Below are 22,547 nucleotides of genomic sequence, written 5' to 3'. Positions count from 1 at the left end.
AATGAGGTAATGAAAGAAGAGTCAAGTCATGAAGTACAGGTGTAGCAAGGTTTTAAGTTCTTTTCTAGAGGTATAGAAATAGATGTTGGCAACATATACTTCATAGCAACCTTACAAAAGGTTCATATTTGAGAGAGTAATAGTGTTCTTAAAGGAAAAAAGTGAGTAATTTTAGTACATGATTGGATAAAACTGGTCATGTGTCCACTTTGGACAAATTTTTCAAAAAAAATTTGAAAGCATGATCTTTGTCATTTCTGTCATACTGGCAATACAATATTAATTTTTTACCTACAGAAAATTATTTTATACATTCCATTATTTTTGCTACAGTATTTGTTTAAACACATTATTTTCCCTTGTTATTGGTAAACTTGAGAATGATTTTAGTTTAAGCTCAATTGTGTATTTTTCCATCTGTTAAAATCATTGAGTACAGAAAACTGGATAGAGCAGAAAAAGCTGCGTAAAAACACAAAGTGAAACAGACTTACACCTATCAAACAGCTATCTGTTTACCAAGTGTGTTAGGAGTCTTGCTCTCTCACATCTGGTGTCATATGTGGCATAGCATTTTAACTGTGACCATTCTTATTAGCTAGTTTTCAATGTGTCATTTTCAGGACCTTTTGAATGCTGTACCCCAGCACCACTGTTCTCAGCAAGACTTTTCCCACGTGTGATTTTTGCATAGTGCAGTGAATTTTTGAAATGTGTGCATCACCTTGTAACAGAACTGACTGTATGTGTTAATGAAATGTAAGGGGCAAAACACTCTGCCAGACACCCTGATAGGTTTCCACATGATGTTTCTGAGCAGAGAGATACTGATTTTTGGTGAAGACTTTCTATAACACGTGATCTAAATTAAGGTTTATTTGCAAATAGAGAGAAAAGAAAAAGGTATATATGGTAACTTTCCCACTTTCATTTTGAAGAGCAGGGTAGTACTGTTTCTGAAGGCCTATACTTCTATTACCAGCTCTGTCCCACCTAGAATATCTTAGATCTACAGATTAGATAAATTTTCCCCTTTAGAGATTATTCTACCAAATTATTTTAGGACCTCAAATCATAAACTGACCCCTATCCAAATGTATTATGTGAGTTAGACTTTTCCATCTGAAAGCTTATTTTCAGAAAGCTTTATACGTATATCTGGATATATAAATTTGCATAATTACCCTTCCTCACATCTCTCCTGATACTCTGTCTTGGGCACAGAAGTATACAAGATTGCCAGATACATTTGGAAGTGAGTGCATATGAATCTTAACCCCCTGGAATTGTCATTCTAGAACTCCTGACACTGAACAGTAATATATTTTTCATTAGTGTTTAATATTAGGAAATCCCATTTCACAGAACCCAAGGATTAAATTACTTCATTTGGGAAGGAACAAGTGCATCCCCCATCTTTTTCCTGAGGTAATAAGAAGAATGAATTTAAAGTCATTTGCATTTCATAAGGGCTTAAGGTCTGCATGTATTCCAGGCAGTGCAACAATCCAATATTATGAAAACACTTAAAGACTGTATTAACCTACAGGAAAATCTCCACATAGGGAACATCGGAATAAAAATATATAGCAAAATAGATAAAAATAAAAATGTATGTATAGACGTATATGTGTGCATGTACATTTACAAGTATATCATTGAATATCTATCACAGCTCTTCTGCCTGAGAGAAGCATAGTAATATTGTGATTGTACTTTTTAATAAAATACATTTCTTAAATTTTATCCTAATAAGAGAATCGCAAAGACTTTACAGAAATCTAGAAAATATGTCCAGAAGAACATGGGTAATTTTCTGTCTTTTGAACAACTGCGCTGACACAAAGTCCTACCAATTAGGCTAGTAGATGTCGTAGTGTCATTTGGAGGTATTTTCAACATGAACTCTAGAATGGATTCATGTTCTTCCTCTGACTTTGTACTCCCACACTTTGCTTCCCTTTCCTTAGGTCATTAAGTCCTTCCCTACACATACATGGCCTTAGCTGGCAAATCTGTAGTGAGTCACTGCTGCTCTTTCTACATCTTGGAGGGGCATTATTAAATGCTTTTTTCAGTGTATCACTGTCCTTCCTCATTGCTCTGAGTGATTCCACTGAAACTTGTAAGGGAGAAACCTACTTCTCTCTGATATTAGTGGCTGCATCAGAATTGTAGTGGACGCAAACATCAAAATGTCTTCTTTAGGCTCCATGAATGGGCCAAGTCTTTTTCTATCAGTAAACACTTATAGATGTCTGGGTCCGTACCAAGAACTGTGTTCAATGCTATGTGGCATACAAGAGAATGGTCTTCCTCTGTGAACTACTGTGCACAATCAGACAAAGCATATAAGATGTCAAGGGCATACCCTATCACAAACTCGGTGACCAAATTTATGATAAGAATAGTAACTGTAAAGTCAGAAAAGTAAGTCATTAATTTTTCTGCAATAGTGTAAATAGAGCTAGGTTAAATATGCTAGATTAGGAATCATCAGACAAGAGTGAGCAAATTTGCACAAGTTAAACAACTTGAATTAGTCTCTTCATCTCTCTGAGCCTTGGATTCCAAGAGCTGAACAAGGTAGTCTTCATGGTTCTTTACAAATTTAAATTTTGTACTTCTCCTCTACTCAGTAAACATATAGCCAACTGATATACTAATTCCAAGCACATTTCACAGAAACTAAACTTAATCATTAGGAAAATAATCATGTGGGCTACTTTAATAATGAGAAGTGAAAACGTCTATGTGATAAACACAGACTTTAAACCCCAGGTTTGCTAGACCTGGGTTATATCACACTGCCTTCCTTTCTATATTTTGGTAGTTATGGGCTGAGTGGGAAGAAGACACACAAATATAAATGAAAAACCCTGAACATGTAGAAGAATTGGTTTCTCTGAATCTCCAGAAGGAAAAGAGGGCTCCTATCACAGAGATCTGAAATATAGGAGTATATCATTGGGCAGAGTCAGTGACCACATCACTGATTTCTCATGTGTCCCTGAACAAGTCATTCATCTGCAAAATAAAAGGAACTCAAAGGCTCTAGGACTGTGTTCTAGCATTCAACGCTTTTCTGTCTTAAGAATAAAAAGCATACACCAGTTATGGCTATGAATATGAGCAAAAAGTTTAAAAAATTAATGATATGTTACACACAAGCAATGACTTTTTAGTGGATAAGTGGATGTGGGCTGAGCCTAGAATAATGGGGGTAATTTAGAAAATTCATGAAGCATTTTAAATATATAAGGATAACTGGCCATCTAAAAGAATCTTTTATATAAAATGAATGATCACCACTCCCTTCCCTATCTATCTTTTGTACAATCCAGATTTTCACATAATAAATTTATTTAAAAGGGATGCCACCTGTACTAGAAATCCAGCCAAGAATTTGTCATGCTATTGGGACAATAATATCATTTTTAAATAAGAAAAAAACATGCCAAGTCTTTAAAATTCATATCTAAAGTGGAGGGACTGAGAGAAGTGATTTTGTCTGTGATCAGTGACTGAGAAGTGGGCCTCAGCACAAACCAGCTGAGCCTTTTGCTAAGTATCTCAAGCTTCTGGCATTTTTTTGTTTTTCAAAATCCCAGCACCTGGAAGTTGGGAAAAGTTTTGTTGTCTACAGAGTTTGTCCAGAACATGCTGCTGTTACAAGCAATCACTTGACATCTATTATGTCATTCTGTGGAAGAGAGGTAGTTATCAGCCGCAATAGCAATTTCTTTTCAAAAGAGTTTAATTGGGGGTATTTCTTATGGGCCAAATTCTAACTCACTATCTGTATGAACCTGCCAGGAAACTGGAAAAATGCCAAACAGCAATAATGGAGGTCTGAGGACCACTGTCAGAAGTTTCCCCTTCTGCAAACATGCAGAAAAAATAAAACAAGAACAGAAAACAAAACAACAAACAAACAAACAAACAAACAAAAAACAGTCAGTACTTGTTGCCTAAAGTTCTGCTAACATAGCAGAGATTCTAGCAAAAATTGCAATAGGGCAAGTATGGTGGGGGGCTGCAGACTGCTTTACATGGCTATAGAAACATGTGTAGTAACCAGAACAAAGTCTTTTTAACCTACTTTTTACAAGTAGCATTCTGAGGTGGGAAGGTGGGATTAGTTTCAAGCAGTTAAGTTACATATGTGTAAGCTCTTTTTCTGAAATATAGATTTGCTCCCATGTAGGCAAGCTAGCATTCTTTCCTGAGGTAAGCCAGAAGGTGGCCTTATATTTTTATTTGAAGAGCCAAATGATTTTCCTTGCAAGGAATTTGTGCTTTTCACTGGTGTTTTCTGAAGTGAGATTTTTGCAACTTATTGAAATCAGCTCTATTCTGTAACTTAGTGTCTTGTTGATGATTTATTTCTTCAGCAGCAGAAACTATGACAAATTGTGTGAGGGGGCCTCATTTGCTTTTTAGCTGCTATAGGCCTGAAAATTTTACATGTAAATGCAACTGTGAATGTTTTACATTTCCTAAACATTCTGCACATGCTTTTGTAAATTAAGTGACATTTTACAGATAAATTGAACTTAAACTCTTTCCTCCTACCCACAGGTTATATCTTCTGAAATCCCTGGTAAATCTGTTATGCCATGTTTTCCTGACTGTCAAGCGAGAGAATAAATCTTTATTTTATGTTTTCCTTCTCTTCTTTTTAGACATGCAGAGCAGCCCGCACAACCAGTTCACGTTCAGACCCCTCCCTCCGCCTCCACCACCTCCGCATGCCTGCACCTGTGCCAGGAAGCCACCCCCTACAGCGGACTCTCTTCAGAGGCGATCAATGACTACACGCAGCCAACCCAGTCCAGCTGCTCCAGCTCCTCCAACCAGTACACAGGACTCAGTTCATCTGCATAACAGCTGGGTCTTGAATAGCAACATACCATTGGAGACCAGGTACTTGAACTGCTACTGATCCCAGTGAACTTAAGTTGTGGCAGTGGATGATTCTACTGATTGCAGAAATTCATTTCACCATAGCTATATGAAAGGACACACAAATACATGCTCAGATTCATGAGCAAAAGTGCATAACCCTCCACAGGCATCTGATTCCAGATCCAGACCCAATCATAGACAGAATTCAAAGCAGATGCACACACAAAGATGAAAGTACAGATGCATAAACACCTCACTGTCAGACACCCACAAAAAACATGAAATGAACCAATTATCTAAGCTGTCACTGCAACCTCAAAGTGAAAGACAATTGTTCCTTGCTGTGAGAATTTTCAACACTACAGGGAAATCCAAACACTATTGAAGGAACAGTGATAGACTCCATTTTATTTATTATAGAAGTATTTGAAATAATAATTGTCTTCAACTTTTTAAGAAGGATTTCCCTCATGAAGGGGAAGTATAACTGGATTCTACCTTGAAGAATTTTGATCTTGAAAAAAAATGTCGCTTTTTTTCCCTTCAATTCATGTATTTAGGTTTTGGAATTCATTCATCAAATCTTTGTCATGTGATTAAAGTTCTTCTCCACTGTTGCATGTACCACAATCATGATAAAATTTAACCCTCAGTGGGATTAAGAAGTTATTCACCGTTTTCAGCCATTAGCAAGTCAAAATTAAAACTGTCAGAGCTGACAGTCTTTGTAGCTCAGTAGTAGCATGCTTTCCAAGCAGGCACAAGGCTCTCAGTTCCACTGACAGCACTGTAAAAAAAAGTACTAATTGCAATTTACTATTCACAGAAAAACATTAACTAATAAAACATGGCATTCTATTATGTTTTAAATTCAAGGCATCCCCCTTGTGTTCTGTATGCCCCAACTTTTTCTAAAGATATTTGTGTGTATAATATAACAAGTGATAAACAATACCTGATAACAACTTCCATCTTAATCTTCTCTAGGAAACAGGAAAGAGAAGGAAGGATGAAAAAACTCACTTTAAGACACATTTTCCTCAGCAGTATATTAAACTAAATGCCAGTTCTAGCATCAGAATGTGTCACCACTATGGCCCAAATCCAGGAATCTCTGTATAATCTATCATTTACTAGATTAGATGGCTTCATAAACTGCCTTTTCTGCTGTCTTCCAAGAGAAAATACAGCCATTACCACTGTTAGAATTGAACTAGTGATGTGATTTGTGCATTGACTGAAGTTAGTCAAAGTGAGAAAAGCAGAGAACACTGTATTTCTTCCTCAAAGGGTTTTCAGATAGTGATAATTTCCTAATTTTTTGATTGTTTTGTGGGGCTTAGTGATCAAGGACCAAGAAGACAGTGCAACAATATGGTTAACTAGCAATTCTGACAAGCAAACAATCCTTATTCCATGAAACCAAATAGCAGGAAATCTGGAAGGAGGGTGGGAATGGGTTCAAGCAAATGGAGAAAACTATTCATGTTTGAAATGTACATCAAGGCATGTTTGTACAACTGCACCCACGGACCTTCTGTATCTAAGCAAGTAATGTATTAATTAGTCTCAGTTTCCTAAGACACAGTGAAGAGCATAAGTTTCATGTGAGGCTGAGCAGAGAACCTTTTTAGTGCATCTGAAAATATATTCACCATTACAAAAATTAATTTTAAAATGCCTGAAAGCTTCATCAGCTTGATCAAGTAGAATTTTCCAAATATATCCTTTAAAATGTTCATTTCACATTCAGTCAATAAAAGGTAACTGTGGGTACATATAAACTTCTGCTTGAGCTATGCAATGGAACTTCTCTGAGCCTCAGCTTCCTTGTCTGTGAAAATTAATATAAAACTGCTTCCCAGGCCTAGAGCTTACCTCAGTGGCAAGTGTATGATGGGCATATGCAAGGCCCCAGTGTCCATCCCAGTACACACACAGAAGCCCTGGGATGTCCAGTTGTGGTGAAGACCAGTGTGACGCTAGTGTAAGAAATTTATAATGCATTTCTTCCATGGCAAAGCACTGTGCATCTGAAAGGTAACATTATTAACCCTATTAAGTGGCCACCTACTTCTGTTTAATTATTTCTAAAATAGGGAATAAACTTATTCCTAAGGCGTTCTTTTCCACCTCAAACATCTCATGTTCATTTTGGAACCACAATTTCTGCCACTTAACTCTACCTGTTTTTCCCAAATCTAATTTTAGAGACCCACAGAATAAATAAAATCTCTCTCTTGGGCAGGGAGATAGCTCAGTAGAATAAGTGTTTGCTTGGCAAGCACAAGGTCCTGAGTTCAATCCCCAGTACTGCATAAATAAATAAATAAATAAACAATAAATAAAATCTCTCTCATATCCAATAGCCTTCAGGGTTCAATGCAGATGTGAGCACTTAGTGGATTCTCCAGTTGAAAAGAGGAGAGGTTTCCAGTTTGCCTTCAGTAACAGAGAACATCTCAATGTATACATTATTGGTCATTGAAACCCAGGAAACACTAGTCAGTACTCAAAGGGAAAGACAAAGCCTGGAGTAAGACGTAGAAATACTCTGTATGCTTTGTCTCCTCTGTTTCTTTGCCTGATACATTATTCTTTTCAACTGTACAGTTTCTACTTTCTCATAGCAATGTCTAGCTCCACCTCATGAAATGACACTAAGTATACCTCCTCACTCTCTCACTCCATCTTTTGGCTTTATGTTGGGAGCTTCAGGAAGCTAAGAAATTGATCAAATGTGTGTAGGTGGGACTAGGCCTCAGGGCCTAAAGCAAACAAGCTACCTCACTCCTGAGATAAACATCCTTTTTGGTTAAGGTCAGCTATTAGTTGCTAGACAACCTTGTGTCATGTGTTAGAAACTGTGAAAGTATAAATAAATGTATGTTTGGTTATGAGGCATGTTAGTCTTGCCCATCAGACAAACCAGCGACCACCTAGCCCAGCTTTTGTCTTCTTGCCTTTCTCATTCCTTCTGTCGTTTCTCCCTGGGTAAAACCAATCACAGTGAGACCAACCAATCCCTACAGCTTTAGGTCATATAACTAAGGAATTTGTTTCTATGGTAGCTATAGGTTCAGCTAAGAAAGACAATTTGATTAGCCACATTTAACTTTTTGGGTAGCCAAATGATACCACCTACTCACTTTGAGAACACAATTAACTAATCCACACAGCCGTATTAACAAGTTCTGAAGCTAGGCTATATTTAATTATTCTACCATTGGGCCAGCCAGATAGATCAGAGGGTTAAAGAGCATACTTTGGCAGATGCAGGGACCAGGAGTTCAATTCCCGTTCTCCCTCACCCCCTGGACCCTCCATGTGCCATGCAGTCTTGCCCTTGGGCTTCATTGAGACTGTGATTGAGACTGGGCATAGTGGTACATGCCTATAATCCCAGGGTTTGGGAAGTTAAAAACAGGAAAATCACTAAGAGTCTGATCTGTTTAGTGAGACCCTGTAGTTCCTGTAATAAATACATTAAAAAATTATTCTTCCATCATATAAATGAACTTTAATAAATTATATATTTGAGAAGGAGTGTGTTGATAGAAATATGTCTAAAGCCTCAATCTGGCCTAATTAAATTTCATCATATTAGCAGGTAGAGATGGACCTGAATTCTAATTCTACTATACAAAGTAGTTTCTCTGACATTACATTTATGCAATATGAAGGTTTGTTAAATATACATCCTCATTTTCATACAGCCATATTTCTCCATCTTGGTCACAGGCAAATCATAAAAGACTTTGTCAAATACCTTGTTGATATCCACATACAGTATGCCTACATTTTTACTGTACTTCCATGCTAGAAATAATGTCAAAACCAGAAATTAAATGACATTTGTCTAACATGAATTTTCCTTAGGAAATTTAGGCTGTCTTTTACTGCTTTTATCCTCTGCCTATTGTTTTTCCTAAGTGCTCATCAATCATGTTTTTAATAACCTGTTCTAGAACTTTCCACTTAATTCCTATGATGTTTAATGGTATAGACTGAAAAGCCATATGATAATTATTCTGTACTGCAAATATATTCTAAAATAAAAGATAAGTAGAAAGCGTAAGTTCTAAAATAATACTTCAAAGTCTGGATGGTAAATACATAGAAAAGGAAAATTAAAACTACTGTGAGCCAGGTCCAGTCTTCTGCCACATTTCTCCTACACTATAGTTCCGAAACTTTAGCAGCTCTTTCTAGGAAACCCAAGCTACAAGATCTCTCAGTGCTGTAGGGTAGAATTTTAATTCATTTAGAAGAGCTGAATACCTGTCTTAGGCTTCAATTTACAGTTACTCATACTTATTTTACCTTGAGAAGTCCATCATTCTTTTTCACAAACAAAACAATAGTGGAGAAGGCCATGCTGACCTTGTGCATCCAAAAGCAATTGCATGAGTTGTACATATCTCATCCTTATTCTTCTTGCTCTAAGTATATTTTTAAAAACCTCTGTCATCTGTAGTAATGTATTTTTAAGCCTCAGACTCATTTTGAATATAAACCTTCCTGGTATGCACTTCATGCTTCCTTGTATTTACATATGTTGGAATTTAATCCCTTTATCTTGGTGACATGTCTTCAGAAATCAAAATACAATGGGAAGTATCCAGTACAGGCACACTGCTTGCAGTAGGTATAATTTCCCTTTTTGAGTATCTCAAGGCATTGGTTCAAATTTAGTTCCCTCTAGAAAGCTCCTTTTTTAAAGTGTAGTATTTGTACTTTGTGATATACTTATGGACTCTGAAATTAAATAGTTAATTTTTCTAAAGGTTCCTACCACCAACTCACCCCTTGGGGGAGCAAATCTCATTATGTCCTCTACTTTCTGTGCAATATAGTCATAACATGGAATTTACCATATAGTAGCCTTTACTTAAATATAACTAACACATGTCTATGGGGCTGAAATCTCATGTTCACTACACTTTACACCTATGACAATGTTGTGGTCTGTGTTGAAAATAAGCATCTAAATCTTCCATCTGTCCAATGGCTTATTATGGCCTCCCTGACCTATTAGCTATATAACCTTGATGTTATTAGTCAGCATGACCATACTGTTTTTCTCTTCTGTAAAATGAAGATGATCTTAAGACCTACTTCCTAAGGCTGTTTTGAGTAGTAAATGAGTTAAGGCTTGGAGTGCACTAAAAGCACCCATGAATATAGTTAGCACTTGGATAATGGTAATAATAATGATAGTAATAATAACATAAGAAATGATTCTACTTTTTTGTCCCTTTCTATTTCTGTCTTTATCTAATTGAAAGTATTTCTATCCTTATGTTCATATTTTCTCCCAAGTAAACAAATGCAACATCATCCTACTTCCTTTCTTGGCATGCTTTTAAGTAGAATATACTGTTTTATCACCATATTCTCATCTTTATAGTCAGTCCTCCTCCTGTGTGTTCTGATGATACAAACCCATGAGGCTTTCTGAGACTGTCCTGTAATCAATCTCCAGAACACTCGTGTATTGTCACTGGTTTCCTGTCACTCAGAGAAACAATGCTCTGACTAGCCAGTACATTCAGGACTGTGCACTGCTCTGAGCCTTTGTTTCTTCCAAAATCAACCACTTGTCTTTTTCCTCACAGGCTTCTTTTGATATTTCTAATAGTTGGACTATCTTTGGGGCATGGAGATGAGGTATATTTTTGCAATAAGCACTTTGCCAGAGCTAGGGAGGCTGAACGAGGTGTAAAAGCATCTGTGCTCAAACATCCCTAGACAAAGTTATCAGTAATGTGGTGAACATAGACATATATCACCTAACTTTAATGTGCCTCAATTTCTTCTTCCATTAAATGGAGAAAATGACAAAACCTGCCTTCCAAAGTTATTTCAAGAACAGAAATGTATATGATCTGCTCAGAGTCAGGCACACAGAAAATGTAAAATAAACACAATTTTCAATTCTGTGTAAGAGCCTGGCACAGACCTTCTACTGGCAAGCAGAGGAATTCAGAGCCACTACTGTTTAGAGAGCCACATTAACTTCATCTGCTTTTAAAATGCTCAGTACAGATATTGTCATATATCTCCTTGTCTGGGGGTGATTGACCACATCCTCCAGAATTAGATATTCAACAAACATTTGCTGATTATTTTCTGATATGCTGTGACAACTATGAAGAAATACTAAAACTTAACTCCAGCTACCATCTAGTACTAGTAACAATTATAATAGCTAGATATATACTATTTTAGCATAATCAACTGACTTAGTCCTTACACTAGTATTTATTGCTATTTATTAGGCACAATTATTTTTGACACAATTGAGAGCCATTAGAAAACTGAAGTACAGACAAGTTAAATAACTTAGTAAAATCCTACAAGAAGAACATATCTGATCCAGGTCAGGTTTGGAATCCAGGTTCAAGTAAGTTCAGGTTTGCCACATTTAAGCAGCATACATTATTAACTTTCTGCGATAAAGGAGGCAAATTGAAATAAATAACAATCCTATTAAAAACTGCTTAGCTGTACTTGTGTAATCCTAAAATAGAAATACTGAGAGGAGATGGGCTTAACCAAGTTGGGAATAGTGACATCCAAGCAAGTGTTTAAGTAGGCAGAGGAAGAAATTTCCCTGAGGAAATAATCTAATATCTTTTTTTTTTCTTTTTTCGATTTTAGGGAAGGACCTAGAGGGTGTTCAGGGTCTCACTACTAGATAGGACTCGGAGTGATCCACCTGTTTACAGCCTCACAAGAGCTGGGATGACAAGTGTGCGCTACCATGCCCAGTCTCAATAGCCGTCTCAGTGCACCCTGGGGGCGGGGCTGGCACAGCTGGCTGGGGTTAGAACCCCAGCCCCTGCACCAGCTTGCAGACTCTTTCATATGCTGAGCTATTTGGCAGGCCCTAATTTTGTTTTAAAATCATGAGGTGGTATTAGAAACAAAATGATAGAAAGGATGTTTTGTGGAAGAGCATACCACACTCCAAATTGTGCAGAGTCATCATTATTCATTTAAATAATATAGATATTATCCTTCCTAGCATACATTTCCCTTCTGCTGCATTGCCCTTTATACCCTCTTGACCAGGTTGATGAGTCTATGCCAAAGTAGATTCCTCCTAGTACTAATGAGAAATAATCATTCTGTAACCAAAAATCTATCATTGTTAAGCTGTGAGCCAGAAATTGAACTTTCATGCTCAAATCCCTCCTGTTAAACTGCTATATTTTCTCTTTTCTTATCCAAGAATTCATCCTGGGACATAATAGAATTTGAGATTCTATTTATGCTTTAATTGTATTGCAGAAGGTCTCTTTGCATCCCTATCAGACAACCTGCATTGTAAAACTATCATACAGCATGGGTGGCACAGTGCTGTGTGTTCTTGATAAAAGCTATTAAAAGTATTTAAAAGTTTGGTATACAAGCCAATTGATTGATTTCTGTTTTTTATGAGCAGTGTGAGCTTAGGCCAGTGAATGTGAAGCTTCTACAGACAAGTGCCCAACTGGAAACCAAAGGCCACTTACTTATTACAAAAGCTTCAGCACTGAAATTAAACTGGAATACTTAGGATTTAGATTAGAATAACATAACTGATACATAAATACCTTTTGTTTTACAAGAAAAACAAATACTATACTTGTCATGAGGTCACCACCACTGGTTTAGGCTAATTAGAATACCCTTCTAAAACTCGTTTTTTTATTGTAAAGATGGGTCCGTAAGCCCCCATTTCATAACTTGGTTGCAAAGGAGTATTTTAAGCTTCACATATTATTTATACTCTAGTTTTACTCTCCTGCCTTCTTTTTTCTTCCCTGCATTCCTTTCAACTCTTAACCCAAAGATTTGGTTTTGATCCTTTCTAACATCTCAGAATCTTGATTAAGTATTTTTCTTTTCTAATTTGTTTCTCCATTCAACCCAGGTATTTTGAGTGCAAGTGGACCAGCCACCTTTAGCAACTGGTCAGTTGAATGGCTTTTATTCACTCAGAAGTTAAACCCACAATTTCTCAGCCTTTGGCTCAGCTCAAAGAAGTCAAATCTATGAGAAGTCAAACCTAACTTGCTACCTGCAGAACAGTAGAGGAGTTCCCTTACCTTCGTTATTTCTTTATGAAGATTCACTGTTCAGTAGAATTACAGGAATTTTCAACTTCCTTTAATTATTCTCTTTGAAATCCCTCAACCCAAATTCTAATTTCAAAATTTACTTAACAGTATGTTGCCCATTAGAATTTTTTCCCAAGTGTTGATTTAAGAGCCCAACTAATTTTGCTTGATTTGCTCTTGGCTAGTAATTATTTTTTTCAGGATGATAGTAAAACACATGATCCATGATCAATTCAGCAAAAGGTATCTTAAAGATTTTACTATAATTTTCAGTATTACAGAGAAAATAAGATTGCAATTATAATGACCATATCAACTCACAAAGAAAAATGAGAATAATGTGGCAAAGTCATGCCTGGCCAGGAGAGTGGGTAGCAAGCAACATCCTCATTGAGTTTTAATATACTCTGACAAATGGAGATAGCCTGATATTAGCCTAACTGCCTTTGCTGGCTTTATAGTCATGTGACCATTAAATGGAGTCTACAGAGTTATTTTTACGAAAAAGCTAATACCATTGCTGTAGGAAATGTTACCATGAATTGAAAATAGACATGAAATCTGTATGACCAATACTTGTCGCCGGACTTTTAGAGGTAGTGTCAGTCTTGGAGAAATAAGAATCATTTTAAAGAAATATTCATTAATGGCATTGGTAGTGATTTACATACCTACAGAATAATTATTTTTACATATTAACCCATAAGTGTAAGTTTTCTAGCAGTAGGTAAATTATTTTATTACATAGTAGCATTAAAATCTACCTAACATTTATAAACAGTTTTTTCCTTAGAATATTTGTAGAGGAAAAATGGATTTTCAGGCATAAATTTCTTCCTTCAGTAATGACTAGAGAAAAACAGCTCAGAATGTACATATGCAGGGCTTAAATCCAACAATATCTCATGTTTTAATCCTTTAACAGCACTGGAGTTAACAAAATCTATCTTCAGCCGCCGATTTAAAGATTCTTTTTAAGACAGGAAAAGACTTCTTAGAACTAATCTATGACCTATAAATCCTGTTTACCACATATGAACAGGAATCAACAAAGCTTTGCTGTCTACATCAAGTGATGAATACAGAATAAGTTAAATTTGTTAGAAAAAGAATCCTCCAGTCTCCAACATTATTTTGCATATTGAGAGTAAAAATATATCAATAACAGTAATGCATTTAGGCAGAAAAGAATAATATTTTGAAAATCATTGTGCCATAGTCACTTTGCTGGAAGTATTATTTTAAATATTTTTAATATTATCAAATTCATTTCAAAATAAATCCATGAGCAAAGATAATTTGTCTTGCTTGACAAGGAAAAAAAATTCACAATAGGTGAGAAGAAATCTGACTTTAATATGGAAAAGATTTATTTAGTAATCCAACTGTGTATGTAAACAGTTGTTTTAGAGAGTTTCTAAGAGTTGGCTGATGAGTATAGCAACCAAAAACTAAATTTGAAGGGCCAGCCAGATAACTCAGAGGATTAAAGCATCTGCTTAGGCAGATACAGGGGCTGGGGGTTCCATCCTCAGCCCAGATACTGGCCCCTCCCCTGGGGCTCTCTTAGATGGTGAATGAGACTGGGCGTGGTGGTGGGTGCCTGTAATGCTAGAGCTTAGGAGTCTGAAAAACAGGTAGGATCACTAAGAGTCTGATCTGTGTAGTGAAACCCTACAGACCCTGCACTAAATAGATTTAAAATCAAATTTGAGAAGAATCTTTGTATATAGCTTTCTGCCAACGTTTGCCATATACTTGTACATTACCCTACCCTTGACTGGACATTTAAAACAGAAATATATAGCATTAATTTTAATGATTTATTTACTTATTTAGTACAGGGTTTCGGTACACAGTTCAGACTCATAGTCATTCTCCTGTCTCAGCCTCACCAGCACTGGAATTACAGAAGTGCATTACCATGCCCAGAGTTGGTAGCCAGCTCACCAGCATGGCATGCAGTACCAGGGATTGAGTCCAGTTATTTGAGTTTGCCAGTCAGGCCTTTAGACATCCACAGAAATATATAGTCTGAAACAAGAGGAAAAAAAACAAGTTTTTAATGACTTCATTCACCAACTTACTTATCCAGCTAATGATAGTATTTTCATTACCATGTCAAGTTAATAGACACTTGTCTATCATATTTTACTAAAAACATGAAATATATTTGAAGTAATGGGAAATTAACTTCCTCTCAAGTACTATTCTTATTGTCTGCAGGTGTATGTACGCCAGTGTGTATATGTGCCTGTGTTTAGCAAAGAAATTCTAGTAAACATTTCCCTTCAAGAGAATCTAAGTGGTTCTTTATTAATTCCAAAACACAAAAATGTTTTTAGCTTTAAAAACAAACTATAATATTTGATTAAGTATTGAGGTCTTTGAAATGTCTTGCAGGAATTGTGGAAATGTGGGCCTGACTATTCCATTTACAGGAAATCTCAAGAAGAATTTCCTTCTTTAGCAAACAGATAAGCAAATAAACAGTAACATCTGCTGCTACATTCTGTTAATTTTTTTTTTGGTTTGAGGGTATAAGAAAGTGTATAAAGCAAGTACTTTTAATGGAAAACAATTCATTAAAAAGCTATCGCAATTTAACTTTAACGTGGATCAATTTTAATAAATTTCAACAAATATTATGATCTGGTAGTATTCTAGTTGCTGAGGCTAACACATGCATGCACATGCATACACACACACACAGACACACACAGACACACACACACACACACACACACACACACACAATATCCTGCCTTTAATGTACTTACACTGCAGTGGAGGAGATAACCATTCCTTTAAAATGTTAATCTTATTGAGGATAACAATATTGTAAAACCTCCGTAATGGCTAGTTTTCCTTCCCCTCCTTCGTCTATGTCTTAGTTCAAGTTTCTTTAACAAAATTTCTTAATTAGAGTCACTTTTGAACACAAAAATATATTGCTTACAGTACTTGAGACTAGAAAGTCTAAAATGGAGACCCTGGTGCACTCAATATCTTCCTACGTGTTCCACATAGAAGATATCTTGTGTTCTTAATTTTCAGAAGGCTACAACAAGTTCTTTCAAGTCTCTATTGTTAGAGCACTAATTGCACACTAAGAGGTGGAGCTCTCTTCATTTAATTACCTCTGAAAAGCCCAATATCTTGACACCACCACCTTGGGGATTAGATTACAACATATGTTAAAGGTATTCAAGCATTCAGACCACAGCAAAGTGCCCACCACAAATTTCGTTGAGAAACACATTATCCATGATCTCATAGAATGCTGTATTTACCTATGTTTATCAGGGTATTTACACTCTAAAAATCTTTTGTTGCTTGTCTTTATTCCCCTTTGTAACTTCAGTAATGAAGCTTCTTTCATACCTCAGCACTTGGCTCATACTGTTCAAGAACAATTTTGTAGGGTGTGTGAACAAGTAGACAGAAAAACTGACCAGGAAACTATGGATGGAATAGATATTTGGAGTCAGGAATAAAAGTTAGTAGAAACAGACGATGAATTTTATTTTGGAAAATTGGAACATGTATGAGACATCTAGTTTAAAATGTCCTTTAGACAAGGAAATAATTAAGGTTTATTGAAAGGAAGAGTTAATGTTTAATTGCTCAATCAATCTTGCATACCTATAACTAGTAATCCAAGCAACAGATTTGACGATAACAATATGTAATATAGCAACCATTGTTAATTTTCTGCTCTTGTTTTAAAATTTGGTATCAATTTTATTGTTTTGTGTTACTTTGTTTTGTCTTTGTTCTTGTCATTTTTTCTCTTTAAAATAAAGAGTTAAATATCCTTCATATCAAACAAATAGTATATATATATATATATATATATATATATATATATATATAGTCTTCTACCATTTACTGAAAGCTCACTATATTACCCAACATTTTGACAAGGTTTCATAAATTTATTTCAAATTAAAAATTTTAAGGGCCGGGGAGATGGCTCAGTAGAGTAAGTGTTTGCTTGGCAAGCATAAGGGCCTGATTTCAATCCCCAGTTCTGAAAAAAAAAAGTCAAATTAAAAAATTTAAAACCAGGCCAGGGAGATGGCTCAGTGGAATAAGCACTTCCCTGGCAAGTGCAAGGGCTTAAGTTCAATCACCAGTTCCGCAAAAAAATAAGTAAATAAATAAAATAAGACCAAGATTTAGAACAGTTATATAATGTGCCACAAGGTCAGCAGTTAGTGTATTAGTTCAAGCCTAAGTATATTTTCCTTTAGAGCTTGTTATAGGCATGAGTAATTAAGTTTCGCTGGTAGACATAATAATTGTTCTTCTATGAATGATAGAGGAAATCTTAAATAAATTAGGTAATTTAGCACAATGATTAAGCAGGCCAAGGGAACACTTATATTTTAGGAGTCCAGGGAAGAGAAAACACATCATAGGTGACTGAGGAATAATTATACAAGAGCACAAATAAGGGAAGAGAACATTTCCAGGAAGTGGTGATCATGATTTTCAAATACCATCGAGGATCAAATAAAATATGGATTAAAAGACTACTGGTTGTCAATTACAAACTTTTAAACAGTCACTTTCAGTAAAGTGGTCAATATGAAGCTATAGTGCATTGGTTTACAGAACTGGTTAAAATGTAAGAAAATGGGGGGGAAGGTATTACTCTTTTGAAATGGGACAGTACATTGAGAAGAAGCTAAATCAGGGTAAGTCTGTCGAATAAATTAAAAGGTGGAGGAAAAAGAAAACTACATTCCATGAAGGGATATGCACTATTTATCTGGATAGTAATATCGTTGACAAGAAGATTTTTACAGATCAAGTTAGAGAGTAAGTTTCCTTAAGGCCAAAGAGCACAGAAACGTGCAAGGGTGGTCACATAATGCTGCATGAAATAGCATAATGCAACACAGTAGCACAGGATTCCCATTGTCAATCCCCAACAAAGGCATACAATCGATGATGATGCAAGTTTTGAAAATTAATAAATTCCCTATGTGCAAAATGTTTGCCATCACTATTCTAATGGGAGAAAAAGATGTTGTGCTCTCCTGCCCTTTATTCTGCTTTCAAATAAAGTATGTCATATTTCTAAAGGTAAGAAACTATCATCTCAATCTGACATACTCAAGATACTAGGCAGTTTCCTGGGTTTTTTTGTTTGTTTGTTTGTTTGTTTGTTTTGTTTTGGTTTAGTTTTGGTTTTGGTTTGTTTTTTCAGAACCAGGGATTGAACTCAGGCTCTTGCGCTTGCCAGAGAACTGCTTATTCCACTGAGCCATCTCCCCAGCCCCAGTTTCTTTGTTAGTAATGAAAATACTTAGCAGTAAAGTCTGTATGCTGAGGGCTTACATTAACAAAATAGATTCTAACATGCCTATTTCTAATTCAACATTATAAATGTCACACATAACAAAGAAGATTGAATTTCTTTTGGCATGAAATATGCACAATCTTCTATTTCTACCAAATCCAAACTGAAATATTTGTCTTTTATCTCTGACAGTAATCTTTCAAGCTTTGTCATTTACCAATGAGAATACTATTGCTAACATAGATAACTTTGACAACATGAATTGTTGCTTTTTTGGTAGCTAAAGAAATTTTGTTGAGAACAAAGATTACACTGCATATTATATTGCCTATCTATTTATATATAGTTTAGATAATACATTCTGCACATATATATGCACATAAGTGTACACAAACACACACACATATATGTGTGTGTGTGTGTGTGTGTGTGTACAAAGAAGTATGGTATGTGAGCATAACCTTTAAATGTCCAAAGTACTTTCACTAGTTATCAAATTTCAAACTCTAAAAATCTCTGGAAAGTGTAAGTAATAGAAATCATGCAAAATTTAAAGATAAGCTACCTGGATCTTGGAAAATTTTGTTTATGTATCCTGTTGTCATTTGAAATAAGCATTGGAGACAGAAGCAATCTCCATAAAACCAATCCAACATATTCACACTATAACCATTCGTCTCTGCTTTACAAAGAGCTCCTAGTCAGCTCATTTTGTCTTTTGGTGAATATTTATGATTCAGTTAAATTTCTCTGCCTCAAGAAATACTCTAGTTTTTACTCTATTTATATTAAAATAATGATGAGACTAAAGGTTCAGAGAAATGAGAAGTTCAAGTTAACTGAATTTGGTGATTAGCTTAAACTTAAATAGAACTTTTCAAAAATTGATACTTTTGTTGAAAACTATTCATAAATATGAATCCGCTTTGCATCTTAATCTAAAAGATCATAATGAAATGTTTTATAATTGAAGATTTTACAAGATGTGAGTGATGTCATTTCAAACATGAGTTTATATACTGTAGTGCTCTAAATATAGAAAATATTTTAGAATAAAGAAAACATCTAGTGGTCCCAGGACAGCATTTGCAATTTTTTAATGCCTTTTTCTGTGTAGCTAAAACAGCTGTGGATTTGGAGTAAGAAGACAACTCTGAGTCCATTTCTGCCACAAAGTAGTGACACAGCCCTAATAACATCTCTTTCTTCCTTTTTACCTCATTTTCCCAATAGTTAGAGAAAATAAGAGCCTAAAAATTGATATCCATCCTGGTTCTACCTTCACTGTCTTTCTGTGGCTTGCATTATACTCACTTGCTCCTCCACAGGAAGAATCCTGATCAATTGTGTTTTACAGCTAGTTGGATTCTGATTCATTGCAACATTAGTAATTCTAGGTGCAGTTCCCCAAAAAACAGAAATAAATTTAAATTGAGCAGGCATTACTCCTTCAGAATTTCCAATAGCCAAGAGGAAATCCAAAGGATATTGTGCTCCCCTACATGTGAGACAGTAGGAATAATAGCTTGTAAACTTTTAAGGGGGTAAACTTGGGCCACTGCCATCTAGTCTTCAAAGCCATTTTGCCTAATACACAATAGATATTCAATAAAACTTTGTTAAATAAATGTATTAGATACTGGGCACGGTGATGTTTACCTGTAATCCCAGAGCTTGCAAGACTGAAAACAGGAGGATCAATACAATGCCAATCTGTGTAGTGAGACCCTGTACACCCTGTACTAAATACATTAAAAAATTAAATGTATTTGAAAAGCCAACCCCTTCATTATATAAGATTTAAGATTCAATACATTATATAAAAATCTATCCCACTTTGATTTGCTTTCTAAAATTGGAAGAATTTTAGTTTCTTTATTCATATTGTTATTATATGGTCTAATTATAAAATGAATAGAGCTTTATTTTAAATTTTCCACTTAAAAATGAATGTCTGAGTTTGGCTAAATTTCCAACCAGTCATTTTTATGCTGTATTCTGTAAAAGCACAATTACATTTCCCTAAGTATTGACAATGATATGTAGCAAAGTAAATTCAGGTTTAATATTATGTTTGCTCAATGAACATGCACATTTGGAGGCCAAAAGGATGCATAACATCACTGAAGTTGACCCTATCTTGGTTAATTAAGCAAACCAGTATGTTTCTTCTTTGCACTGTTAAACCTGCACAACGAGGAAGCAAGGAGAAAACTTTTCAAGGGAAGGAAAACCTAAAATTCTCCTGTGATCAGGTGGGATTGCAGTTGCTGAGCTTTAAAGCATAGCACAAAGCTGGATTTCACTTTTATTTAGGTGGCCTAACCTGAGTGGAATTAATGTTTCAATTGCTGTGATTATTATATATTCTGCATGTTTCAATCAGTAGTTCAGGCTTTGGATTTATATCTTGCGACAGGTTTATGAGGAGTACAATTTAAAAAGCAATTTTAAAAAATGAAGTAGAAAATGTTTTCTTTTCTTCATATCTTACAGAGATCTCCTTGTTTGGCCAGTAAGGATAAATGTTTGAGGCAATTCTGAGTGAGTTGCACATACTTTAGTCACAAGGAAGAACACTAAAAATGGACAGGAAGATCATGAGTGCCTAGCAAAAATCTTCTTTCCTAGAAATTGTTAGAGTGATGACTTCCTTCCTGTAGAGATGTTGAATATTCAAAAGTGTATATTTCAATCAAATGAGTTTTATTTGTTTGATAATTTTACTGAGGTGGAGCCAGGGAGATGGCTCAGTGGAATAAGTGCTTCCCTGGCAAGCGCAAAGACCTGAGTTCAATCCCTGGTCCTGCAAAAAATAAAATAAAATAATAATAATAATAATTTTACTGAGAAACAAATAGCAATCAGACAGCTTCAAAATCGATTAGTAGGACAGTTTCAATAATTAATACATTGCATATTGTTGTCTTAGTGGTTATTCATTGTACAAGATGCAGACATGATATCCTGTTTACAACCATTATTAGAACAAATCTTTCTATTCATTGAATTAAGAGAATGCAGCTGTATATCTATCCTATTTTGAATATACAAATACAAAATGGTCCTTTATTTATATCCTCTTTTTTTGTTTATTTCTGTCAGAGATGGATATTCCATTGTCATTTAAATATGGTAGGTGCGTGAATTCAGCAAAATAATCCAATATAGTCCAGTAGTCCATAACAGTGGTTGGTTATCCATAGGACTGGCAATGTCAGAAGTTATTGACTTGAGCCTTTTACAGCTCAGCATATTAATATGGCTTTACTTTTTATACCTCATTTTCATACTTTTGTGCTGCATGCTTAAAATCAAGATAAAGCAAGACCTATATAACAAGAAATGTAACTTTTTTATCTGATGAGGTCAGTCAAGTACCCTCAGGATTTATCCTGAAACCCTGTAGCACAGTTTGTAGATCCTTTGTCATTGTCAGCCATGTGGATGATTCATGGCCATTGCCTGACCCATTTACTCTCTGTGAAAGCCTGAGAGAATGTTTTCTCTCCATGTGACTCTCCTTAGGCACACTCTACATCATCGATCACTTTCCTCTCAAATGACTCATTTCAAACCAAGGTTTATCAACCTTATTACTGACTTCCCAGGCTGAGTAAATCATCATTGTGTATACTTTGGTTTTGGGGTTTTTTTGTTGTTATTTTTGTTGTTGTTGTTTTGGTGGAACCAGGTATTGAACTCAGGCCCTTGCCATGCAAGCGCTTATTCTACTGAGCTATTTCCCCAGCCCCCATTGTGTATACTTTGTAGACTCAGATTGTTTCATGCTTTGTAGATGTTTGCCAGAAACACTGGCTTTTATACCCCAGATGCCACAGGAGTCCTACCCTAATTTGTGATAATCCAAAGTGTCTCCACAAATTGCCAAAAGTTTCCCCATGAGCCATTTCATTCATAACCAGAAACACTCTTGCTGGGAATGGATGTGTACTCCTATAATCCCAGCTACTTCAGAGACTGAGATGGGCGAACTTAAAGTTTAAACCCAGCCTGCACAACATAGTAAGACAATAAAGAGAGGAAGGGGGGAGAGGAAAGAGACCGACAAAAGGGGAAAGAGAGACAGGTAGAGACAAAAACAGAGACAAATACAGGCAGAGAGAGAGAGACAGAGGGAGGAAAAAAGAAGGGAGGGAGGGAAGGAATAAATGAGAGAGAGAGAGAGAGAGAGAGAGAGAGAGAGAGAGAGAGAGAGA

General features: G+C 35.7%; 1 protein-coding gene across 3 annotated transcripts in view; it reads left to right on the top strand.

Moving 5' to 3' along the window:
- The window catches only part of Tenm1 (teneurin transmembrane protein 1), a 713,845-nt gene that overhangs the window by 305,453 nt on the left and 385,845 nt on the right, over positions 1 to 22,547 (top strand). For all 3 annotated transcript variants that reach the window (XM_004646075.1, XM_004646076.1, XM_004646074.1), the window contains exon 4: positions 4,686 to 4,926. In XM_004646075.1, coding sequence (XP_004646132.1) covers positions 4,686 to 4,926 — 241 coding nt within the window. The remainder of the gene's footprint in view (positions 1 to 4,685; positions 4,927 to 22,547) is intronic.

Source organism: Octodon degus, unplaced genomic scaffold (assembly GCF_000260255.1).
Source record: "Octodon degus isolate 3935 unplaced genomic scaffold, OctDeg1.0 scaffold00251, whole genome shotgun sequence".
Classification (NCBI taxonomy): Eukaryota; Metazoa; Chordata; class Mammalia; order Rodentia; family Octodontidae; genus Octodon; species Octodon degus.
This window is presented reverse-complemented; position numbering and strand designations above follow the sequence as displayed.